This window comes from Ostrinia furnacalis, unplaced genomic scaffold (assembly GCF_004193835.3).
Source record: "Ostrinia furnacalis isolate ACB-3 unplaced genomic scaffold, ASM419383v2 OfSCF0827, whole genome shotgun sequence".
NCBI lineage: Eukaryota > Metazoa > Arthropoda > Insecta > Lepidoptera > Crambidae > Ostrinia > Ostrinia furnacalis.
The window spans coordinates 10,076-33,867 of NW_021131066.1; the positions used below are offsets into that span (position 1 = coordinate 10,076).

Here is a 23,792-nt window from a genome sequence, read left to right on the forward strand (position 1 = left end):
ATGCCTCGATAAAAGTTTCTCGTGTCCTAGGCCCACTTACTGATCGCATGATCTCTATTGTACAAGAATCATCCTAGTTTTTTCTATATTTGGCCTACAAGTTATAGGATAGCCAGTGGCCGGCGTCAAGACGTCTGCTCTAGACGTCACTAGTTTATGAATGAAGGCGCACAGTGGCCTCACACAATGGCGCCGCGGGGCCAGATTTATGGCCCCCGTTGTTCTAGACTCGCTCGCGGGACCACACTGGTCGAGGAACATGTACAGGATGCTCACTAAATAAAAGAAGTTGGTAGAAACTGGCCGGTGAAAAACTCGGGAACCACGGGACACAAGTAAAGTAAGGAGTAACTGAAGTAAGTTAGATATTGCCGGAGAAAACTCAATTGTCTGCAAAAACCACGGCAAATCAAGGTTTGCTTTTCTGCAGTTAAAATAGGTTTGCAATTTAAATGTGTAAGTAATCATATAAGTTTAAAATTACAGTTACAAAACTCTCGAAAAATTTATTTTGTCCAGTAAAATACAAGGTAGCGATGGACGCTCTATCTACGTCTACGACTATCATTAATGACAATGTTCTTCTTCTTCTTGTCGTGTCGACAACAAACCTACACAGCGTCAGCCCAAAACTCCGCCAGAAGAATGGCGTTGTCAGTAGCCTACATTAAATCTTCCTGTGTGCAGTTGTTTGGGCACGCAGGACATCATGTGCTTCGTAGACTTGCAGTTGCACTCCAAGTTTGAGCCATCCCAGAATCCGCACCTGAACAGATTGTCCTTACTACGGCCGATCTGCGTCCGAAGTCTATTTAAAGATTTCCAAAAGAAAAAAAGTCTGAAGAACAATTGAAGAGTAACAAACAATAGAGTAGGTAGGTAATGCTTGTCAAGATCATCACCAAACATGAAAAAACAATCTATGTAGGCATAATGTGAAAGCAAATCTGAATAACGCTCTCGTTTTCTATTGCATCTTCTTACAACACCCTGTGAATACGACACCTACAACTTCCATTCATGAGCCCCATTGACAGCCGTAGTAATTGACCACAGACAAAAAACTGGCCCACAGATAAAAAAACGCTCTATAAAGTTGTCACGCTCTTCAAGAAATTCTACCAAACTCACTCAGAATCATCCGTAGGTCTTTGTACTGAAGATTTATATGAATTTTATAAAGAAATTAAGGCATTTACGAAAGAAGAGTATATTATCGAAAAAGATTTATGAATGAACGTATTGTAGTTTGCTACGGTTTTTAAGTAAATGTAATAGTTATAGTTTAATTGTGAACCAATCTTGAGAATGTGAATGAAAAAACAGCGAACTTTTTCAAATGACCACACATGGAAACCACAATGTTAAGTAGGTACAGAATCTTTTCATAACAGGTTAGCTACATTGTAACAATCTTAATATTATAAATGCGAAAGTTGGGATGTTTGGATGTTTGTTACTCTTTCACGCAAAAACTACTGAACGGATTTTGATGAAACTTTACAGTATAATTGTTTATAACCCAGAATAACACATAGGCTATAATTTATGACAATATGTGACAAAATAAATTTCACGCGGGTGAAGCCGCGGGCAAAAGCTAGTTTATAAATAAATCGATCTTTCTGTTCGTTCAGTAAGTGAACAGATAATGTTGCATAGGATATTGCATAGTGTCTGCATAAAGATGCAATGTTTGTTTCGGCTTACACACACAGCATATAATAATTTCAAGCATTGAATTTGAAAAATAATTTTATCCATAAATTATGATGAGAAAACAGAAGTAAGTATCTTCGAAAATACAAATAACAACAAAAGGTAATTAAAAATGCTCATAGGTTAGAGCACTAGTGCTTTCTTTTTTAATAATCTTAATGCGCGTTAGCTTTTCAGAATGTTCAGTGATATTTTCATGAGAATAAGAAAAATGTTCTCTTATACATATAATGTAATCATCTGATCAATGACTCAAAGTTAATCAAAGCTAATTAAGAGACTTCTGAACAAGGAATCAGACGATACGACGAACGCTACATCAAGCTCACGCCAACAAAGCCCAACTACAATAGTGATTTAGTTCCTTTATAATTTCACAATAAAACTAACGGCATATCGATCAGTCGCTCCTCCAAGCAAGAGGCTACGGAATAAAATATTAAGGCGAGGTGCAATTCTGTAGTGCTCGACATGTCACTTTTGACGTATCGTTTCTATTGTAGGCTCCAAAGATTACACAAAAATACTGCTCACAAATTCTTAACGGTATCGGTCAATTTGATGTGTTTTGAGCGAATTGGTACACCTGTCGTGTAGTATGAAATTGTCATGAAGTCTACGAGAAAATGTTTTCACCAAAGCGCAAAGGAGACGAGAGGAGATGTGTTTTGCATTAAGACCAATCAGATTTCGGTATTTCCACATCTCTTCTCCGCACAGCTTCACAGCTGATGAGGATCACTCCGCTTTGGTGGAAACTCCATATTAATTTATTTTTGTCTTTGAACTTTTTTTTGGTTTTTGGTAGAGCCGTCTTCTACCAGCTGAACGTAGGTTACCTATTTTACACTATTTTACCTATTAAAGAAAAGACCTATTCCTTGATAGGGGTTATTATACTAGAGATCATCGGTCGAATATCCCTGTCACCCTATATAATGGTTACTTTCAGTTTAGTACTACTTAGTTGTAACACTTGTAACACAGTTCTGCAATAAAAGAGTAAAATAATTATGGTCGATCCTATAATTATTTTTACTACATTTTTTACTTAGGTTAATCAATTCTTCCTCAAACATCAACGTTCCTCTCTTGATCTCTTCATAACCGATCCATCATCCGCCACCGAATTTGACAGATCGCGCCAATTCGGAATTGCGTCCAGAAACCGAATCCTGCGCAATCAGTCCCATTGTGATTCCAATAGCAACTTGATTTGTTTAGATTGATCCGAGCCATCCATTTTACTCGACACTTTGCTTTTTACAAATCCAGGAAATGCAACAATTTTGATGTCATGTTTTTTGATTTGTTTTTTCGTTTGCTATGGCATGGGAACGATCCGAATTTAATAACACCGCAAGACGCAAAGTAGAAATGTAGCGATTGTGATTTAATACGTAAAATACACTTTGATGTTAGCTAAAAGAAGCTATGTTCATAAAGTAGGATTTAAGTTTTTGTGTTTTTTTCAGACCCGCTTTATGCCTGTTACATACATGTCATGTGCCGAACTTTGAATATGAAAACTATCCCTACACTATCCCTGTAAAGTAACAACTAGAGAAATTAAACATCATATCTTTCATTAATGTTATGTATGTCACCTCTAGCTTGAGATTTCGGGCTCTTTTGCTAGATAGAGACAGGAGGATCTTAAGATCGGTATACAACTTAAAGTTTGTAAGTTAGCTTCTTCTTGTAGCTTTTATTCGTCCAAGTCTTGTAGCAATTGTATAATGCGACATATTTTTTTTTAAATAAAAGTCATTGACGATATTATCTAATCCAATGTGAGTCCAACCAACTTTTTGTTTTCCATTCATTTATTTTTGCTTTTCTTGACTGATTGTTTTAGTAAAAATACTTAGCATGTTGTTGCTGTTCTGTACCTAAAAAACCGTTATGATGCGGGTGAAAAGTTAAGATGTTCAAACCATAAAAAGAACTTGCGTCTTCCTTAAATTAATCCTAGCATTTCCCCTGCACAGTTGGAAGTAAAATTGTTTATTCTCCCATAAACCGTTATCTGACCCCATGTACAGACCGCGTGCGTGTATGTAACATAAAATATAGTTGGGGCAATTGAAAAAGGAATTAAAACAAGCCCCAGCTGCGGGCGCCCGATCAGAACGCTCAGCCCCCTGCCCCGCCCTTCGGCCACGTACAAAAATCAACATAAATAACAATACACACCCCTATCTCAAACACCATGACACCACACTCAACTAAAAAGGCCCAAATCCCACCCAAAACCAACCAAAATCAACCCAAACACCACCAAAAAAGGCACAATTCTAAACGAACCAAAACTTGATATAGCTACGGATGAACAACAACAAAAGTGAGCAACAATTGAAAAATATTGCATCTCTCTCGTCCATTGAATGGCAACGGTTATCCCTCTACTCAAGGGCGCTTTTATTAAATTTATTGTTAAAGAAATGTATATAAAAGTTGTTGAAATGAAAAAGGGCGCAGTCAGTGACTTCGATCGCGAGTGACTACACCCTTGTGAGTTAACAATGTTGTCCGTTGAGCAGAACTATTCCAGGCTTTTCAGGCCTTGGGATGTAAGTGAGAAGAAAATCGAAACGCCGAAGACTTTTACGAGTGAAACGACAGATTTGGAAGATGTTAAAACAAAGAAGAGGAAACTGGATGAGACTAAACGAGAGAATCGTCTACGCAAAATCCGCGGGACTTTCAAGAAACCTGAAAACATTCATCAAGACGCTACAGTGTCTACGACGACTGACGACGTTGGAGATGACAAAAAAGTAACACCAGAAACTTTAGAATCGCCTGTTGCAAGTTTAACCATGTGCTGCGATAGGCTGTTACAAGAACCGGAGAAGACATTGAAGACTGAAAAACCCGCCAAAGCTGTTCCAGTGGAAACAGTGTATTCTCCAAACCCTCCACCAACCGTAATGCCTCATCCAAATGTGTACAATCCTTACATGGCTGATTACCTCCCAGCAGCAGACATCGCTCAAGCGTTAGGAGTCCCACCGACTGACCCTTTACTATTAGAATCGCTAGCGCAAGGATATGCCATGGAACTGGAGTACGCCAGGATTCTTCAGCAAGAGAACGAAGCGAAGCTTTTAAACGCTAGAAAACAGCGTCCGAAGAAGTACAAGTGCCCGCATTGCCAAGTGGGGTTCTCGAATAACGGTCAGCTAAAAGGGCACATCAGAATTCACACTGGGGAAAGGCCTTACAAGTGCGACGAGAATAATTGCGGGAAGACGTTTACCAGGAACGAGGAGTTGACCAGGCACAAGAGGATACATTCTGGGGTGCGGCCGTTTCCGTGTCCCACTTGTGGGAAGAAGTTTGGGAGGCGGGACCATTTGAAAAAGCATACGAGGACGCATTACTTGCAGGCGGAGAGGATGATGCCAGTATTTGTGCCGTTGTCGGCTGTGCAACACGTTGGAGGTTTTCCTTATTTATATGGATACTAATAGGTAGTCTGGAAAATTCTAAATATTTATAGTTGGAGCGTTTTCTCAAGTCAGCGTTACAATAAAAGTTAATACTGCAAAATTGTATCAATTGAAATGTAGCAATTCAAATCAAAATTGTGTCTTGTCTTTAGATAGTTAAATAAAATGTATTGTTATAAAAAGAAACGCTTTACCCGTCTGGTATATGTAGAATAATAATTATAAATGAACATATTATTCAATTGGGACCAAGAAGTGAAAAATTATAGAGACTTGTAAATAATATAAAACTACGTATTTTGTTATGAATTTTGTAGATATTTTACTGTTTGTACATAATAATAATTATATTAAAATATGTGCAAGTCATCCATGTATTTTAATGATGCGAAGAGACATTTTAATAAATATTTTTTTAAATAAATTGTGTACTTTACTTAATATCTATCGATATATCGATCCTAACCAAGAATAGATAGAAATCAGTTTTATCTAAAAAAACTAACTTATTTTATTTTAATACGTATGATAGCATACAGCTTTCAATATTTCCCCAACTGGGTACTTCTCATTTACACTCAAATTTGATGGTCACACAATAATAGTTCATAAACGGTATAAGTTAGAACAATAACTTTGAAATCAGATGATAAAATATCTATTTAGCTACATACAAAATAAATTTTATCGTAATAGAAGCAAAAATAATACGAAAAAATCACATGAAACGATAAAAAACGGGGTCATTTTTCGCGTTCTCATCGTGTCACACCTTCGGTTGCAATGAAACATTTGGTTACTGCATTCACAATTTTCATTCAATTTGTGTGCAGCATATACTAAAATCATCGTAATTAAATATGCTTTCCACACAATAGTCAAAAAAATTTCTTCTTATAATTATTTTGAATTGGGAAAGCGAAATACGTTGGTCACACGATTTTAGGTACCTAAAATTTTGAGTTATAATACAAGATTGCCGTTAAACCGAACACCAGCAACCAATCACAGCGTTCTATTCGGTTAACGTAAGTCGCGCTTCGACCATTGGGGAGGTGAGATAGGTCGATCGTCGCTCCGCGAAAAAAATACGTAACTTTTTGTGATTATCCATAGACATACCGTCGCTTGCTTGAACAATATTTTCTACCTCTAAAATTTAAACAATTTCTGTTCAGATATCTGTGATCTGTGGTACTGAGCTTCAAAGTTGACGGAGCGAATGCAAAAAGGTGCGTTATGTTTTTTAAGTAAACGATAATAACTTTTTGCAGGTTTTTTTATTCAAATATTTGAAAAAAGAATATTAAAATTGGGGACTGGAACTTTTTTATTGCATCTAAATATCAGATGAGATTACGATCAAACACTTGTGTCTAATCAAATAAAAACTTTGCTTAGTAACCTTCAATACACCTGTCTGGAGACGTCCTGAGGGATTCAGGGGTTGTCTGTGCGGTTCACCATGTGAAATTCATGACGACACATAAAGCCTGAAACCTTGGTTAACTAACACACCTGTTTTAAACCGGAGTTTTAGAAGTAGATCATCTTACTGCATTAACACTTCAAGTTTGATAAATACAAAATGTTGCCGGAATTTGACACTGTAATACTGTTGTACTGTGGTGTNGATGTACAGAATCACTTTCGTGGCATCAAAAAATTCAAAACGTTAAAGCTTCCAAACGAGACTCACTATTTGCCTGATTTACTGAGAATACAATCTTCACAACAAGCGCTACAATTTTTGTTTACAAAAAGTTGAAATAAGTTAGAAATAAAATTCGCCACGAAGGTGACGATGAGAACCGTGGCGATGAGAAATAGCCAACTAAGATAAGTGGTGTTCTCATGTTTAAACTCTATCAAACGTAAGAGTGTGATTAGTCATAATATTTGGATCATTTACAAGAAAAAAAGCCTGAAATTGAATCGAACTTAATCGAATAGGAAGTTTACTTTCAGCTCCTTCAGCTTAAAGAGGTTGCAACTTCTGAAACCCCGTCTTAACTATAACTATGTAATAACCAAATCTACTTAGCACACAAGTAAATAATACATTTTGATATTACTACAGAATTAATGATTTAAACTAATACTCGATACATTTGCCTTATTTTACAGTCATCATCAACTTTTGCTGTTGATTGTACTAGCTGAAATTGGACACAGTAGTCGAGTTTAATATGCTAAATATTTTCAGAATAGAAACTACTTACTTACACTCAAGTTATGACTATTTTGAGATCATGAATATGACCAAAGCTACTTTACGTATGTAGTTACGAGGGGTGATCAAAAAGTAATGGGATTAATTAGAATGGGATATTTCCAGCCCTCACAAAAATCTGAAAAAAATTGAGCATGTAGCTTAATTCTTCACTAGAAACTGTTAAAAAATTCATTTAAGTTCACCATTTTGTTTGAAAATGAAAATTAAAATACTTTTATTAAATAAACACTTTACAATTACAAGATATGTGCCGCTCTCGTATAAGGTTAACCTGTGTAACGAGAGTCAGGCTCCTCCTCAAATTACAGTTTAGGAATAACATTCATCTGAACGCGACCAGTCGGATGATTTTCTTGACTCTCCAAAAAGGCCTAAAAAGGACACTGCCTCGACAACGCCTCATTACTTTCTGAACACCCCTCGTATTTAATAGAACATCTTACCTACTACTAATCCACAATGATGTTGCAAGTATTTCTTACGACATTCTATAAACTCCTGTATAGAGCCGGAGGATAAAGGCATCATAATTTAAATGATTAAATATCTGTATGACCCAGAAACAGAGGTTGGGTGAGGCCTGAATGTAATTAGGATTACATAATTTTTCAGTTACTTTTCTACTTGAACAGAGTATGGTTTTTTCGTTTGTTTGATGTTAAAAATGAGTCTCAAACTTACGAGTAGGTTTGTAAGTAGTTTTTTACAACTAATAATAAACCTTTAAAACTATCTCACACATTATCACATGGATTCTAAGAAAAGGGAAAACTTTCAGGATACATAAATTATATACTTTCAGGATAGTTTAAACCACGATTATGTGTTATTATATCTAATAGGTTGTAAATGATGAGTAGGTAAATGAAAAAATTGTGTTGATAAATATGTAATACGTATAGGTATATACAATAGTCATTTAAAAGCTTCACTCATGTTGATGCGACGGAACCTGCTCTCCGTAGCAATTTATTTCTACACAAAAGTTGACCTACAGTTAAAAAACTACATGAGAGATTTTTCTATGTTTGTGTCTCAGGTTTGTGTCTGGAGAACCTGGGCCTACGGATATTTAAGTGTAGGTCCTTAAACAAAGAAAAAGTTCTAAGTACCTAAGTACTTACTTATGAACCTATTTTTTAGTAGGTAGATAGGAATTATAATTCGCTTCTTTGTAACAACGATTTGTTATTGTCCGTTACATTTCTCGAAATTCTTTTGAAAGTGCAAGTGTGTATCTTCACAAATAAAAGGCAAAAGTCAAAATATTTAGAAGGACAAATTGTTTGTTTCCTTTTTACTTTAAAGAACGGAAGTCCGTACTTCAGTGTCCATTTGTGCAAGTTTTTTTTAGTGTAAGAAGGGAGTTTTATAAGAATGGATGATGAATCGTATTTGAAATCGAGCTTTGGGCTACGAAGGCGAAATGATGTCAATAAAATTTATTTTATTACGAATCATTCATGTTTTCTATGGATGCTTAACTTATGTTATAATAATAACCGTAACATCTGTATAGATACTACTTATATGCTTGTGAATGGTAGTAGTACCTAAGTAGTTTACTGACAACAGTTTATAGTAATAAGATGTACCTACACTATTCAGCTTTCAAACCACAAACTTTCATCAAAACCCTATTTTTCAGGAAGCTTATGGTTTCCCTAAAATAATTCAGTGTCCCTATTCTTTTTTTGTGCAAGGAGATGAAAATCAAATAAGCCGCATAATATTTTTTACCTAAATACCTACTCACCAACGTGTCAATTGCTCGTGTTAAGAGCTTTTCTAGATAATTATGCCCAGTCGAATAGAAACTATAAATCACGCCCTTCAACAATAATTGTCCAAATATCGTCGTTATTACAAAATTAGCTACTTTCCCACGTAACTACTGCCCCACATTTCAATCTAAAGAAATTCGGAAGTCCGTTTACTAGCACAGCGTGATACGTCTTTGACAAAGTTTACTTTGCAGTTAGAGGAACCCTATTATAAAGGAATTTTGTACGAAAACTTCGCGACTCTACAATTCTGGAACCGCAAAGAAGATTTTTGAACATTGGATTGCAGTCGTTTTATTTTGCGAATGTGTAAAGGCGTTTATTAATAAGTTGCATGGGATGTTGTCATTGCGCACAGCACGAGTTCTTAAGTGACGTCACTTCCGTTATTAGAAGTTTACATTTAAGCAAAAATACCATAGAAAAATACCTACATAAAAATCTATTTCTGTTCGTCTCGCATAAATTCAAAAGGTTTGACTCGTTTTTAATTGTATGGAAAGAAAAACAGGAAAAACTTCTCGGAAAATTTTCAAGTTTTGAAAAAGCTGAACGAGTTTTTTCCATGGCTTTGCTGTTCTGTCGATTCACTGAACTCAAAAACTCGGTGTGTGAATTAAAAGTCAAAAGATTTTGCTATTTTGCTGGGCGCTACGAAAAAAACTGCAGTTCGCTGGATGAAATTTTATATTTCTCACGATATAAAAAGGACAAATACCGCGGCGTGAAGGTGTCACCTTGTTTTTTACTATAATACCTATCATCCCTTTAACAAATAGACCAGAATCAATTTCTAACCCGCCTACAAATCTAACAAATTCGTTGAATAGATAATTTATTGAGCGTATCGAAGCTAAATCTTTTAAAGATTTTTTTAACCAAGAAATTATGTTTTTTGGTTCAAAAAATTGTATTCTGAGTCGCAGGTGGAGATTGTTGAATGAGTATGGACAGAAGCATACGATATTAATGACTAGGGTCAATGTAAACATTTGTTGTTTGGATCCTTCGGGTGCGTCCATTGATGCCAGTGTTATTTTTTACAGCTACGACAATCGAAACGGGTTAGTTTGCTAAATGGACGAAGGTTTTGTCGAATTTTGGATTCCACGGCATATTTTTACTACTACTCAAATACTTTTCCTACTAAAGATTTTTTTATGGGAAAGAAGATGTGTAATTTTTAACTCAAATACTTAAGTTACTTTTCATCGGTCAGTCAGTATTACCAATTTTGGGGAGGCTCGCACTTTATGACATTATGGTGCTATCTAAAGTCGTGTCAAAACTTCATCTGTCAAAAGTGTTTGGGTAGATTCGTAGATAACTGACGACATTTATGGGGCCAGGCAAACTCATACTTTTAGACACTGGGCCCTAATGAATTTTTCAGCCAGATAGAAATGTCTCAGTAAAAGTAATGAAAGGTATTAATGTCATACAGTTAAGTCATAAATTAGCATCAACAAATAGCCTGTATCAATTGTCCGGTGTGGGAACCGGTTCAGGTGCATCACGCTTCACGCCCCCGCTGGCTACCAGCTACCTGGGTGTACACTATGGTGACAACACATCTGGGAAAATTATGGAATAATCCCAAGACACAAATTATAATACAGAAGAGTTCAGATCAGAAGACACCCCTGAGAATCGAGTAAGTAAAAGAAAAGGGACTGTAATTTGTTGTTACAGTTAAGTAATTTGTATATGTGTACATAAAAGAGTACTAGACTGTTTTTTTTTTCAACCTAGTGCACAACTGGACAAAAGCCTTCCGTAGGTAAGTAGAGTACGAAACAATTATGTCATGGCTAGGACATCACAGTTTATGTCTGGTTGATAAAATAAATTGCACCTTAAATAACATGTAGCCTATCAGCAAAAATGTAATAAAATACTTCGTGCACTGTCTCTACAATCGGTGCAGTATGGTTACTCTACAAATGCAACCAAATTCGTAAAGATTAAGTTAACAATACAAATGGGATATTTACCGCGGTCATTACACAACAATGTTCATTCATGACTTACAAACGTAAAAAAAATTATTCCCACAGCAAGTACTTGAACCTTTGCGCAATTCGCCATGCAGGTTGTCCGCCATGTTTTTTGACAAGTGACAGTTTAAAGCGCGCCTTTTTTACGAGCTGAAAAAGGTGATCGATTTGATTCAATTTTTGTGTTTGTGTAGTCGACCTTTGTGACTTTTGCCACTCTGTGCACCTTGGTATGACTCCCACGCAAAATAAAGTGTGCTAAATTGAACATTTATTGCAAAAAGGAGAAGGTAAACTTTTTAATTTCGTCTTCGTTTTCCCCAGTGCGAAACGATCACCAAAATAAGTAGGTACGATGGGAACTAAAATTATTTTAAAATAAATGAAAATAATATTTAAATTAAATTGACACATAACTTCTTTGGGCTAAATGCAAGAAACTTTATTAGCCATTCTCGGTTGGAACCCTCATTTGAAAAAAAAAAACACTAATGATGCGACTTCCCGCGGAAGGAAGCGCGCGAAAAAGTGACACAAAACAAAATGGCCGCCACCCATGGCGCGCGATTTGTCCCCGCTATTAATGACGCAATGAATCGATCGAATCTATTAACCGAATTGCATTGAATTTGTGGTTTCGTCAGTCATTAATAATCGACATCTTAAATTGAATCGATTTAAAATTTAAATCGACACAATAAATTATCTGCGTAAATACTTGACGTGACTGTGTGACGAGACTTTCAATTCGTCACTATGAAACTTGAATATCTACAACTTTTATTCAAAATCTTTTGATCACAGAATGAATGAATTAGGTAACGTTTAATAGTTAAATTCGATTGAAAGTTGCACCTATTTAATTTGTAACAAGTTAAAAAAAATCATTTTCTCTCTGTTGGTAAGGGTTTGCCTCTCGGAACTCGGAGATATAGTTTTCAAATTTCAGTGCAGTTGAGCATCTACAACGCGGTTTGTATTGTATCAGAATGACTTTCCAAAAGAAATATGTGCCGTTTCGATAAGAATTTTATTTAACTACGCACATACTTAAAGAATGTGCCAAAAACTAAAAAAGCAGAGCTAGATAACCTAATTACCTAGCCACCCTAAACCGCTCTACCCTCCATTCAACACTGCCATCATAATAAATCATTGCACAATCGGCCATAGAGCATAGAGTCACGGGGCGCACCCTCGACTGCGGTGGACCACACACTGGGGTCGATTACGCGAGGTTTTTATAGCATGGGGAATCAAAACTATTGAAATAGTTCAAGGAATCTGCAATAGGAAACTACCCATGGTAATAAGATGGCATAAGTGTGTACAGTAAAAATCTGTAGGTAAAGTATAGGACTTGTGATTGGTTTAAGTTTCAGAAATTCAAGCGAGCACTTTACTGCCTAAAAACCTATTTGGCCCTGTAAAGTTTGGTTTACAACTTTGGTTTGGTTGTGTAGGTAACTTTCTTAAAATAAAGGTGAAACTTAATAACTTATCTTTGTTTTATTACTTTCGCCAGTTTTAAGTATTTCCCAATAAATAAAACCCGACTCTATCAATTAAATTAATACGTAACGGCACCTAACCTGAAATCTTAAAACTCATCCTTCACTGTATACTTCAACTCTCTAATGAAATCTTCTAAAACTGTCTTCATATCAGTTATATTAACATTTAAATTCTCTAAATACTCCTTTTTATTTCCATCTTGGACATAATCTAAAATCGCTTGGAACAGTTCCGTAGCCTTAGTTTGGCCTCTCAAGACTTTCATGCAATACGGCTTAATATTCTTTACTAGATCCAAAACTGGGCCAATGACGTCATTGTCATCAGTGACGTAAGACCAGGTGTTCTCAAAAATTTTCATTAATCCGTTACATACAGCAGGCGTTGACATGCGCTCCAACAGGCCGATTCTTCGGTAAAGCTGAATTTTATCAGAATCAGCTTTAGTCATTTGCTTATCAACATTTCGTACCTTGATATGCTCTTCTAGTATTGTATTAAATAAATCTAGAAGAATAGAAATAACTGACGTGTCCAACTTAGAAACCTGATGGTAAAACGGTTCCAAGCCTTTGAGTTTCATGACCCTGACTTGCGCTTTAGGGTTTTCTGGCAACCAGATGTAGAGTATATCCAAAGCATGAGCTTTCATCGCTAGATTGTCATCGTTTTCAAATATATCTAACAACTTGTCGATTGTAGAAATAGGAATAAACGCATCTGTAGTCGTCGGGACGACTTCGAAAAGAACTTTTAGAAGCACAAGCAACGGTCCTCTCAGTCTGGAATATGGAATATCCATATTATGGAAGATGATTCTATCGATGCCCTTAGCTTTGTGGAATTTGTAAGCATTATTCTGGTCTTTGACCATTTCAATAAGTTCTGCGAGAGTCTCAATCATGTGATCGTAATGCTTTTCAGTTTCTTCCGTGGGGAGGATTCCTTCGCGTGTTAGTTTTGCTGCCATGGCAGCCACTGATTCCAGATTACTTATGGTGTTTTCGATTATTTGGGAAGCGTGTTCAGGTTCAGGTGTTGAAGGATATAATTTGGCTACAATAAGAGAGAGGGGAAGAATCAGTCGTCGGCATGAAAACAAACAAGGATAGACTAAACATAAGTCTGACTAATGCTCGGATAGCAAAAGAAAAAGAGTTGCCAAAAACCAAGGGAATACCTTATAGCTACGAAATATTAAAAGCATGGAGCGAAAGTATGGCAAGAGGAATGAGAAGTTCATTCTAAGAGTTCATCCTTCACCCCAAAGATGGTCAATCAAGATGTTCTTAATTAGGAGACTTACCAGAGTCGATAACATTCTCCGGACTGCTCTCACTTGCACAAAGCGTGGTTCCGAGATTCAGGGAAACTAGTAACAGAATAAAGCGATACATTCCGCCGATTTTTAAGCTTTTCAGTGCAAATAAATTCAGTTTTACTCTGACAGAATATTATGGCAATACCTAGTTTTATAGTTGACAGTCGTAACTCGAAAACATGTAATCAATTTAGAAAGAAAAAGAATTTCCACAGAGAAAAAGGTAAAAAAGAACGTAAATAAATATATGATATTTTCCCTTTGCATATTTAGCTTACCTGTAAATAATAAAAACCAAAATAAATACAAGAATTGTGTTTTCAAATTCTGAAAAATAAACCCTAAAACTTAAACATTCTGAAATACGATAATGATTTCTCGACGTAAAACGCAAAGAAGACAAAAATGTTTGACAGAAAAACACTATGACAAATTGTCGTAATAAAATCCTCATCTAAAAAATATAAAACACCTTGTAAACTGTAACTTCGCTCTTCATTACAAAACGAGTTCCATTCTTTCTAAAAAAAATAAGATTACCTACGTAACAACTACCTTATAACAAGAAAAATCACTGTGTGTAAGTTTACTGAAAGGTCTGGCCTACCTTGAAGAAGAGAAACTTCATATCCCAGGTGATGGAGCCTCAAAACCCAACAGTATCCTTGTCCCTGGACTCCATAACCGACAAGCTGGCCATGCTCCTGCCATGTGATGACAACACCTGCTGCTGCATTCCTCGGAAGAGCACTGTCATCGTCATATCTATCATAAACTTTGTAAGTTGCAATCGTTTCAATAATGTCTTTTCTATGTTGGTAGCGAATAACGGGTAGCTTATTATAAATTATCACTGTTATGGGATTTTGCAATAAAACACTGATAAAAGTAAACAGATATTTACCCTCCTAACGTTTCAACTCGGTTGCACGAGTCATGGTCGCGGGCAGACTGAAAAGATGCGCGTCGTCTGCTTGGGCGCGTGAATTTTCGTCACCTACCCGCATTTTTTTTTTCTTTACAACCCGATTGAACTAACTACGCAGCTCACTGGAATGCGACTCTCCCTCGCATTCACCCACGCTCCTACCCACGTTCGCCCCAAATTCAAATTGGTATTATTGAAATTCCAGAATTAAATAACTACCTTCAATAAATTAATAAAAATAATTGTTACTTTGGCGACAGTCATCAAACCTACATTTAGTTCGAGCATAGAGTAAGCTAGATTTGTATATTAAATAAATAAGTAAGTAGATAAGTTAAATTCTGTTTAGTATTTGCAATAGCACCTACAGCTACCAACGTGCAAATTTCTTTCAAACGGATAATGCACTTAGCTCTATAAAAATTCGTCTACTCGTTTCCCACACACACTATTTTTTAATGCAATTTCCTTTATACAGTCAGCGTCAAATAGTTCGTGACACCCAAAGTGGCCAAAAAGTTGACAACACAACCTTTTTCCAATGAGGACTATCGTTTTAGCGCGCACCAGTTTGCGCCACTGTAGAGTAAGGTCCTGTCACTTGCTAGTAGCGAAGACAGTGGCACCAACTGGTGAGTGCTAAAGTGGTCGGAGGACTATCGCATTTGCACTCATCAAGATGGCGCCATTGTAGAGTAAGGTCCTGTCAATCGCCAGGGGTGCCAACTGTTAAGTATAAAAACGATAGCCCTCATTGTAACAAAGACGTGTTGCGAACTTATTGGCTATACTTTGGGTGTGACGAACTATTTGACGCTGACTGCACCTGCTACTCCAGCTGGGCTGCATGATGGACCTGATGTCGAGCGACACGTGCATGCACGTGTACTGCGAGATGCGTGAACTTGCCGACTCACTGCGCAAGCTGCTCGTCACGCTGTTCCAGATGGCCAACCTGCTGCTGCTGCTGGCTTCGGTCTTTGTGAGTGAATCAGTACCTTGGACATTTGTTTGTCACCTGGCATCTGCTTTGCACTTTATGGAAATCATTGGGGGAGCCTATGTTCATGATGAAATGATGATGATGGCATCTGCCTCGCACTAAAGAAGATGATTTTTAACTTCAAAGGTCCGATGACAGTTTCACTTTCCCCCTGGACAAACTTGATCTACCTACGTTTGATGGGTTTTTATTGGCGGTCAAAGCTGTAGAATGTAGATCTTGGTTACATAGGAGTTGCAGTGAGCGAAGTTTACTCTCCATTTAAGATTTATTGCTTCAAAATATCCAATCATTGATTTATTTATTCTTTTATCTTTGTTTTTTGCTCCTAGACCTGACCGCAGACCACAGAACGCATTCAGTTGGGCAAATACTTCCCAAAATCATGAAAACGAAAACGTTCTGATTCTTTTGTCTACTATATAGTAGACATTTATCCCAACTATAATATAATATATAATATTAATATAATATTAATTATAAATGCGAAAGTAACTCAGTCTGTCTGTCTGTCTGTTACGCTTTCCCGCTTAAACCTCGCAACCGATTTTGATGAAATTTGGCATAGATATAGTTTGAGTCCCGGGAAAGAACATAGGATAGTTTTTATCCCGGTTTTTGAAACAGGGACGCGCGGTAAAGTTTTTCTGTGACAGACAAAATTCCACGCGGGCGAAGCCGCGGGCGGAAAGCTAGTTTTTATATAAAAATGTCGGGTTTTCCTTCCTGACGCTAAAACTCCAGAACGCACGAATCGATTTCCACGGTTTTGCATTCGTTGGAAAGGTCTCGGGCTCCGTGAGGTTTATAGTAAAGAAAATTTAACAAACGATATTCCACGCGGGCGAAACCGCGAGCGGAAAGCTAGTTGATTTATAAATAAAAGACATACTTACTTATTAATTTATAGATCTGAATCCCCTTCCCAGGAGAACGCGCTACTGGTAGACATCTACGTGTGGTACACGCTGGGCTACATCGTGATGGGGCTGGTGGTGGCCATCTACGAGTTCGTGGTCAAGACCAAGCGCGACGGCATCCGGAGCCTCGTCACCTTCGTGCCTGAAGTCGTGTTCTTGTTCGGTAAGTTCGTTCGTTCGTTTCAGCCAAATGACGTCCTGCACTGCCCGCATCCAGGCTCTTCCCGCAACCTTCACCAACGCTACGTCTTCCGGCCCGTGGTCGCTACTCGAGAACTTTTCTGCCCCAACGGCCATCGTCTCTACGAGCTATGTGCCCCGCCCACTGCCACTTGATTTTAGCAATTCTGCGAACTAAGTATGTCGGTCACTTTGGTTATCCTTAACGAGTTCGGTAATAGGCCCGATTTCCACCAAAATGGAGATTTGTTTTGAATAACCAATCAGATTTCAAAAAGCGCAGTGCAGGACGTCCACGGTGGACCGACCTCATAAAGGTAGCAGGAAGTCACTGGCCGCTACCAATCGGTCAATATGGAAATCATTGGGGGAGGCCTATGTTCAGCAGTGGACGTCTTAAGGCTGAAATTGATGGTGATGTGGAATGGTATTTCCACATCACCTCTCCGCTCAGCTTCGGTCCGAAAATCTGATTGGTTATTCAAAAGACATCTCTCATCTCCGTTTTGATGGAAACCGGGCTTAATTATAATTCTTTATGACCGCGATACGTATCACTTACATTTCAGAGAGCGTGGTACTTGTGGCAATGTCAAAATGATGTCTTCTGACGATATGAAGTATCCCATAAATAGGTAATCCCCTATTTTATGGTAAAAATCAAGGCAGTGTCCACGTCTCCTCGTACAAGATTAACATTTTGTCCAACTGTAACTGACTTGGTAGAGTTAGTTCCATGGAAAGTTAATACTCTATAAAAAAGGATTTACCGAGGGCACCCTTACATTTTTAGTCATCATCATCATTTCAGCCACAGGACGTCCACTGCTGAACATAGGCCTCCCCCAATGCTTTCCATGCTGCCCGGTTGGTAGCGGCCGGCGTCCAGCGCTTCCCTGCTACCTTTACGATGTCGTCACTCCACCTTGTAGGTGGACGTCACACGCTGCGTTTTCCGGTATGCGGCCTCCATTCCAGAACCTTTCTGCCCCATCGGCCGTCATTTACATTTACATTTTTAGTATGGCCCTGTAACCACGAGTGACATTGTAGGAAGCTTACGTCAAGCAATAATAAATATGGGTGCTTGATCAAATTTTCTATTTTATAAAGGTTTGACCAATCCAACACGTGCAGCCCACGTGCGCGTTAGCGATGGCGATCCTACTGATTTCTACTGATCGCCATCGCTATCGCGCAGGCGTTAGTTTGGCCGAACTTTAAAACGTTATAAACCGGAATTAGAGATGGGTTATACTAGGTAAATTTGATACTAGGTGCACCTATTCCTAGTATTTATTAATACTCGATCCAAATACCTATTCCACCTAGTACGTAATAATTTAGCATACTTGACGCGACTAGTGCGGACTAATCCACGTAATATGACTTTAAAATACAATTTTCTTTGAAAAGATACAACCGTAGTATGAATAATGCAATTTGAAATTGAATAATAATTCCTCCCTTCATACTTCAACAGGTTTAGGACTGGCAACTTAAAAGTTAGCGTATTTAAAAGATATGAATTTCATAAAAATATTTACATATTTTTTTCTTTTTTACATTAATTTACATGAATATGGTTTGAATACGTTTGTGTGCGTTTGCTTCGTCGCGCTCAAATTTGTTTGGTCGGACAGAGACGGAGTGAATCTCTACGTTCGCACATAAGCTTAGCGAGAAATACTCGGTGCGCGTAATACACGACCACGGATTACGCATTACCTCTGTTACTTTCTTGGTAGGGTCGAAAATCGTGTAATTTAAAAAATTGGAATAGGTGCCGCCTAGTACTGTAAAATACCTAGTGTGTGGATCTGTTCTAGTAAATACGTCTCATCTAGTCATCTCTAACCGGAATCTCCATCTTCCAAACTAAATGTGAAGACAAGACACTGCACTAATTATTTCCTTGTTACAGTCGTGTTCAGGTGCCTCCCCCTGGTGGATTTGTACAGACGTCACCTGTACAGCGCCGCGGCCGCAGCGCCCCCTCTGACCCCTCCCCCTCCTGGCGTGCCCCCCACCCCCGCTCCTACAGTCGCGCCTCCTGTTCCTAAGAAATAAATAACGCAAGATAAATAAACTTTTTCCATTAGTAATGCGAGAGACCAAGAGCTAAGCTTAACGCCCGTATTCACAAACGATGCTTACTTAAGTGAAGCTGCAAATCGAACGCACAGCGTTGAATAGAGCTTTGTGATTGGTTCATGTGTCACCTCAGATCATAGAAAGAGAATAGATATGAAGTCGCGCGTAACTACAACGAGAACCAGTGTCCCCACATTTCCCCCACCACAGCTCCCACACACACATTCAACTGTGTAAAAACAAAGCGACTGAGAGTCTACGACAACATGTGCAACCGGCTTAAAAGTGCTGTGATTGGCCAGAAGGCGTGCCTTATGGCCAATCAATGGCCGCGTGACGTGACGCACACTTTGAAAAAAGCAATTAGAGAGAAGAAAGATAAAATGGAGTCGATAAGATATCGATACTTTAAATCCTGGGGGCAAGGCTCGAAATTGGTTTAAAAAATGCTTGTATGAAAACCTTTTTATTATTATACGTTATGTTTATGTTCTTTAACGATTTTTGCATAAAGGAGTCAGTTCCATTTTGTATGGAAGAAAAACTCAGAATCAATTATTGGGACTAAATGAAGTTACCTTACATTAATTTACCCCAACCAAAGCTCAATGTCGTTATCGATGGAGTATAGAAGTTATAGACTGACAAAGTTTGTATGAAAAGTCATGGGTTAAGTAGGTACTTGCGATTTTTACCAGTATTTACAATATTGGTAATATATTATTATTTACTTTAATAATAATAACAGGATCACTGTAATTATTATTAACTACTATCGCGCATTAACTTTTTAATTATGGCGAAATTCGTACCGCCTATGTTTATCAAAAATAATGCCTATATTAGGCTTTCAACTAGCTCTTATAGTAATTACATAGTTGACAGTTACTAATCCCTTCTACTATTGTTATTGTTTTTGTAAAAACTTAAAAATCGCAAGCAACTCATGATTTTTTCATTCAAAATTAGAAAATAGAAAATAATAATTTACTTCTATTTATCGATAATAGGAAACCGTATTAGAACACGAGCCCTGCACTATGTTACGACCGGCACATGCGGCCGTACTGTGTATTTTCACGCGTCAGTGGATATCGGAAGAAATAAAATACATTGCGCAGTAGTTACGCATGACATAAAGTGGTTGCTAACTAAATCGTCAATGTACAACGTGTTTGAATTTTTATCACCACTAATTTCGATATCGCAGTAAATGTCACGGCACTGAATTCGTTCGTAAAAATGTTTAGTTTTTTTTATTTATAAGCAAAATACCAATGGATTTGCAATACTTACATGTGGTAAATGACTTCATTGTTCCTGTAGTTCTTCGTTTCACTTATGTTATTGCACGTTACGACGCATTATCCAACAATATCGGAGAACATTTCCTCAGTACGACTGAATCGCGACTAACCTGGCGTCGCGGCCGATGTCAGGGTTGCCAGATATCAGCTAACTCAATTCGCCTAATTTTTCCTACCGAGTAGCCTAAATCGCCTAATATTTTTTGTTTCTCAAAGTAGCCTAATTCGCCTAATTTTTTGAGCTAAGTATACAAAAATTGCTAATAGAAATACATATCAAATCGACACATTAATGACAAACAGCTGTTTATCTCTTTCTAACTCGCCCATGGTGACGTATGAAAAAAGAGATAGAAAATGTTTGGTCAGTACTCATTCTGGCAACATTTTCATATGACGTCACTACCTGACTTGTGCCGAGTACATACAAGATTTAAGAAAACAACATGGCAATCAGCTGACAACTACACACACAAACACGCGCGCGCGNAAGAAATAAATAACGCAAGATAAATAAACTTTTTCCATTAGTAATGCGAGAGACCAAGAGCTAAGCTTAACGCCCGTATTCACAAACGATGCTTACTTAAGTGAAGCTGCAAATCGAACGCACAGCGTTGAATAGAGCTTTGTGATTGGTTCATGTGTCACCTCAGATCATAGAAAGAGAATAGATATGAAGTCGCGCGTAANGTGTATGGAATTATGGATGTTTAAATGTTTGTTACTCTTTCACGCAAAAACTACTGAACGGATTTGATGAAACTTTACAGTATCATTCTTTACAACCCAGAATAACATAATATAGGCTATAATTTATGACGATCTGTGACAAACTAAATTTCACGCGGGTGAAGCTGCGGGCAAAAGCTAGTATCTTATATCTATACTAATTGTACGCAATAGCTCTATCTCACTCTTACAAAGAGTGACCGAATGGAAAGAACGGTGGATGTCTTAGATTATGTGTTAGGTGGATGTGAATATTACGTTTCGTTACTTTTGTTACATGAAAAATTTCCTTTTCCAAGGTAATCCTGAAGAAGCCTAAATAGCCCGATCTTTTTTTCTAGGTAGCCTAAATGGCTACCGGTAGCCGTTTGCATTTTTTGGTCGCCATTTGACCCCCGAAGGTAGCCTAAATGGCGATAATTCGCCTAATCTGGCACCACTGGCCGATGTTCGTTTCTGGGCATATCGCGGAGACACGCGCCACGCCCCCGTTTCACATCTACCTGTGCGTCCACGAGAACTGTGAGACCTCATAGTAATGTTTGTGAATATGGGCGTAAGTCAGTTTAACTTAGCTCGCATAGTTGAAGCAGTCTTCCATAGTTGTGTGCAAACTATACATTATTAAGCTAATCTAACTTAGTATTGGTCTGTAACCCGCTTATGGTGTGTGTAATGTAGTTGAAATACAAGTATAAAATAGTCCTAATTCTAGTATTTTCTGGCAAGTGTAAGTTTTAATAAGTAAAATATGTAAAAAAAAATAGTAAAACGTCATTTATTGCCAACAAAATGCTAACAGACGGATTTAACAGCGGCTTTTGATAAAATCAGATTAGTACCTAAAAATATTTCAAGGGAAACTAGGTAAATTATATTCAAATAAAAAACCGTTTATATTTTAAATATTTTCATTTAATATTTTTGTACTATCTACTATATACATGGTGAATATTAAATATCTATAGAAAAACACATCGTACAACAAACGTAAAACTAACGCGAATAAACTAAAATAGTTAACTCTTACTCGTCTGCATAAACACTTAACATTAAGGGCGAAAGTAAGTAAAAGAGCAGGCAACGCATCAGCACAACGCTGTTTAGATCCTAAAGCAATAGGCAAAGAGGTTCACAATCATACACCCAAATGAGACTTTGTTTTAATAATACATAAAATCCAGCGAAAATACACCTTATGCCTAAAACTTTTAGGACCCTATTTGGTACGCAACTTGATGCGATGCGTCGCCTTCACCTCTGCTTACAGACACCCGACTTTCAATACATATTGGAAGCCATTTACTAATATTTACATTCGTATAAATCGCTGAAAATAACAAAGTTAAAATCATTAGCTCTAAACTTAATTTCCTGACCGTACGTCAAAAGACGTGGAAAATTTGTTGTAACGCATACAAAAGGGCACATTTTCGTATAATATTGTAAAAGCGTTCACGTTTTCGACCGTGATCAAATCGTTATCGCCTCCGAAGTGAATTATTATGTCGTCTATGTAAACCAAGAATTTTAGACGGGACATTGATGTAAGTGAATAACGCCAAAATGTCACCATACTGGTCACCAAGCCTTGGGACCCCATATTATTCGAAATTAACATAATACAAAAAAAAATTACAATCCATTCATTGCTTGGAACTTGTCTTTTCAAAAAACATTGTTTATGTACACTCCGCAATATGTATTGAACAAAAAATATGTGAACAGAATAGTATTTCTTCCATATGAAATGGTATTCATAATAATGTATAATGTATATTACTGCATAAACTAAGTTCAATTATTTCTATTATACAGGCGAAGCTATCATATACTACGAGTACAGCGCATAGCTAAGGCTCGGTTTCCACCAAAACGTAGAGATTTATTTCAATAACCAATCAGATTGTTATTTCCACGTCATCTCTTCGCTTAGCTTTGGTGGAAACCGGGCCTTAGTCAGTTTCTGCAGCTATAGTTAGCGTCAAATAATTCGTGACACTCAATGTGGCCAAAAACTTGACAACACACCTTATCCCAGTAACAAAGACGTGTTGTGAACTTTTTGGCTACTTTGGGTGTCACGAAATATTTGATGCTGACTGTACATAAATAATTTAAATTGGTACGCGACTTTCTTAATTGACTATTATTAATTTTCACGATAAGAACATTTTAAATGTATTATTGAGGCATTACAGTTTAAATCGCACGCAAATCACAAATTCGTATGCGATTTAGAACTCTAAAGATTAAATATTGAAAGGCGTTTTTTGAATGAATCACAATAATCTACTTACACTATCAGCTAATTGCTATAAAATGGACTCTCAAGTCATTGGTGTTATTTACCTGCTATATAAATTGGTTTTACTATAAAGGCACGAGTGTCGCATTGAGGGAATACCATTCTGTTCACTGTAACTGCAGCACTATTGATGATAAGTGATTGTGCTTTTTCAAATAAACGATCCAATGCTTTCCCTTTTTCTCTTCAATAATGACGGAAAGAGAGAAAACATTGTTACACATAAGCCATGGTTACATTCAGTCGCATTTATTTTATACAAACGTTCGTGGAATAAAAAATATAAAGAGATT

At 37.3% G+C, this 23,792-nt stretch overlaps 3 protein-coding genes across 3 annotated transcripts; 2 read left to right on the top strand and 1 right to left on the bottom strand.

Annotated features, from left to right (window-relative positions):
• The first annotated feature begins 4,209 nt into the window (after positions 1 to 4,209).
• On the top strand, positions 4,210 to 5,366 carry hkb (zinc finger transcription factor huckebein). Its single transcript, XM_028300927.1, has one exon. It carries the CDS (start codon positions 4,245 to 4,247, stop codon positions 5,190 to 5,192), a length of 948 nt encoding a protein of 315 aa, XP_028156728.1. The 5' UTR covers positions 4,210 to 4,244; the 3' UTR covers positions 5,193 to 5,366.
• A 7,387-nt stretch (positions 5,367 to 12,753) lies between these two features.
• On the bottom strand, positions 12,754 to 14,161 carry LOC114350227 (uncharacterized). The gene is made up of 2 exons (XM_028300932.1): positions 14,013 to 14,161; positions 12,754 to 13,762 (listed from the first exon to the last, which is right to left on the bottom strand). Exons 1-2 carry the CDS (start codon positions 14,101 to 14,103, stop codon positions 12,792 to 12,794), a joined length of 1,062 nt encoding a protein of 353 aa, XP_028156733.1. The 5' UTR covers positions 14,104 to 14,161; the 3' UTR covers positions 12,754 to 12,791.
• A 504-nt stretch (positions 14,162 to 14,665) lies between these two features.
• On the top strand, positions 14,666 to 19,128 carry LOC114350232 (uncharacterized). Its single transcript, XM_028300937.1, has 4 exons — positions 14,666 to 14,806; positions 15,794 to 15,937; positions 16,888 to 17,041; positions 18,983 to 19,128. The coding sequence occupies exons 1-4, from the start codon at positions 14,666 to 14,668 to the stop codon at positions 19,126 to 19,128; spliced, it is 585 nt and encodes a 194-aa protein (XP_028156738.1).
• Positions 19,129 to 23,792: the final 4,664 nt, after the last annotated feature.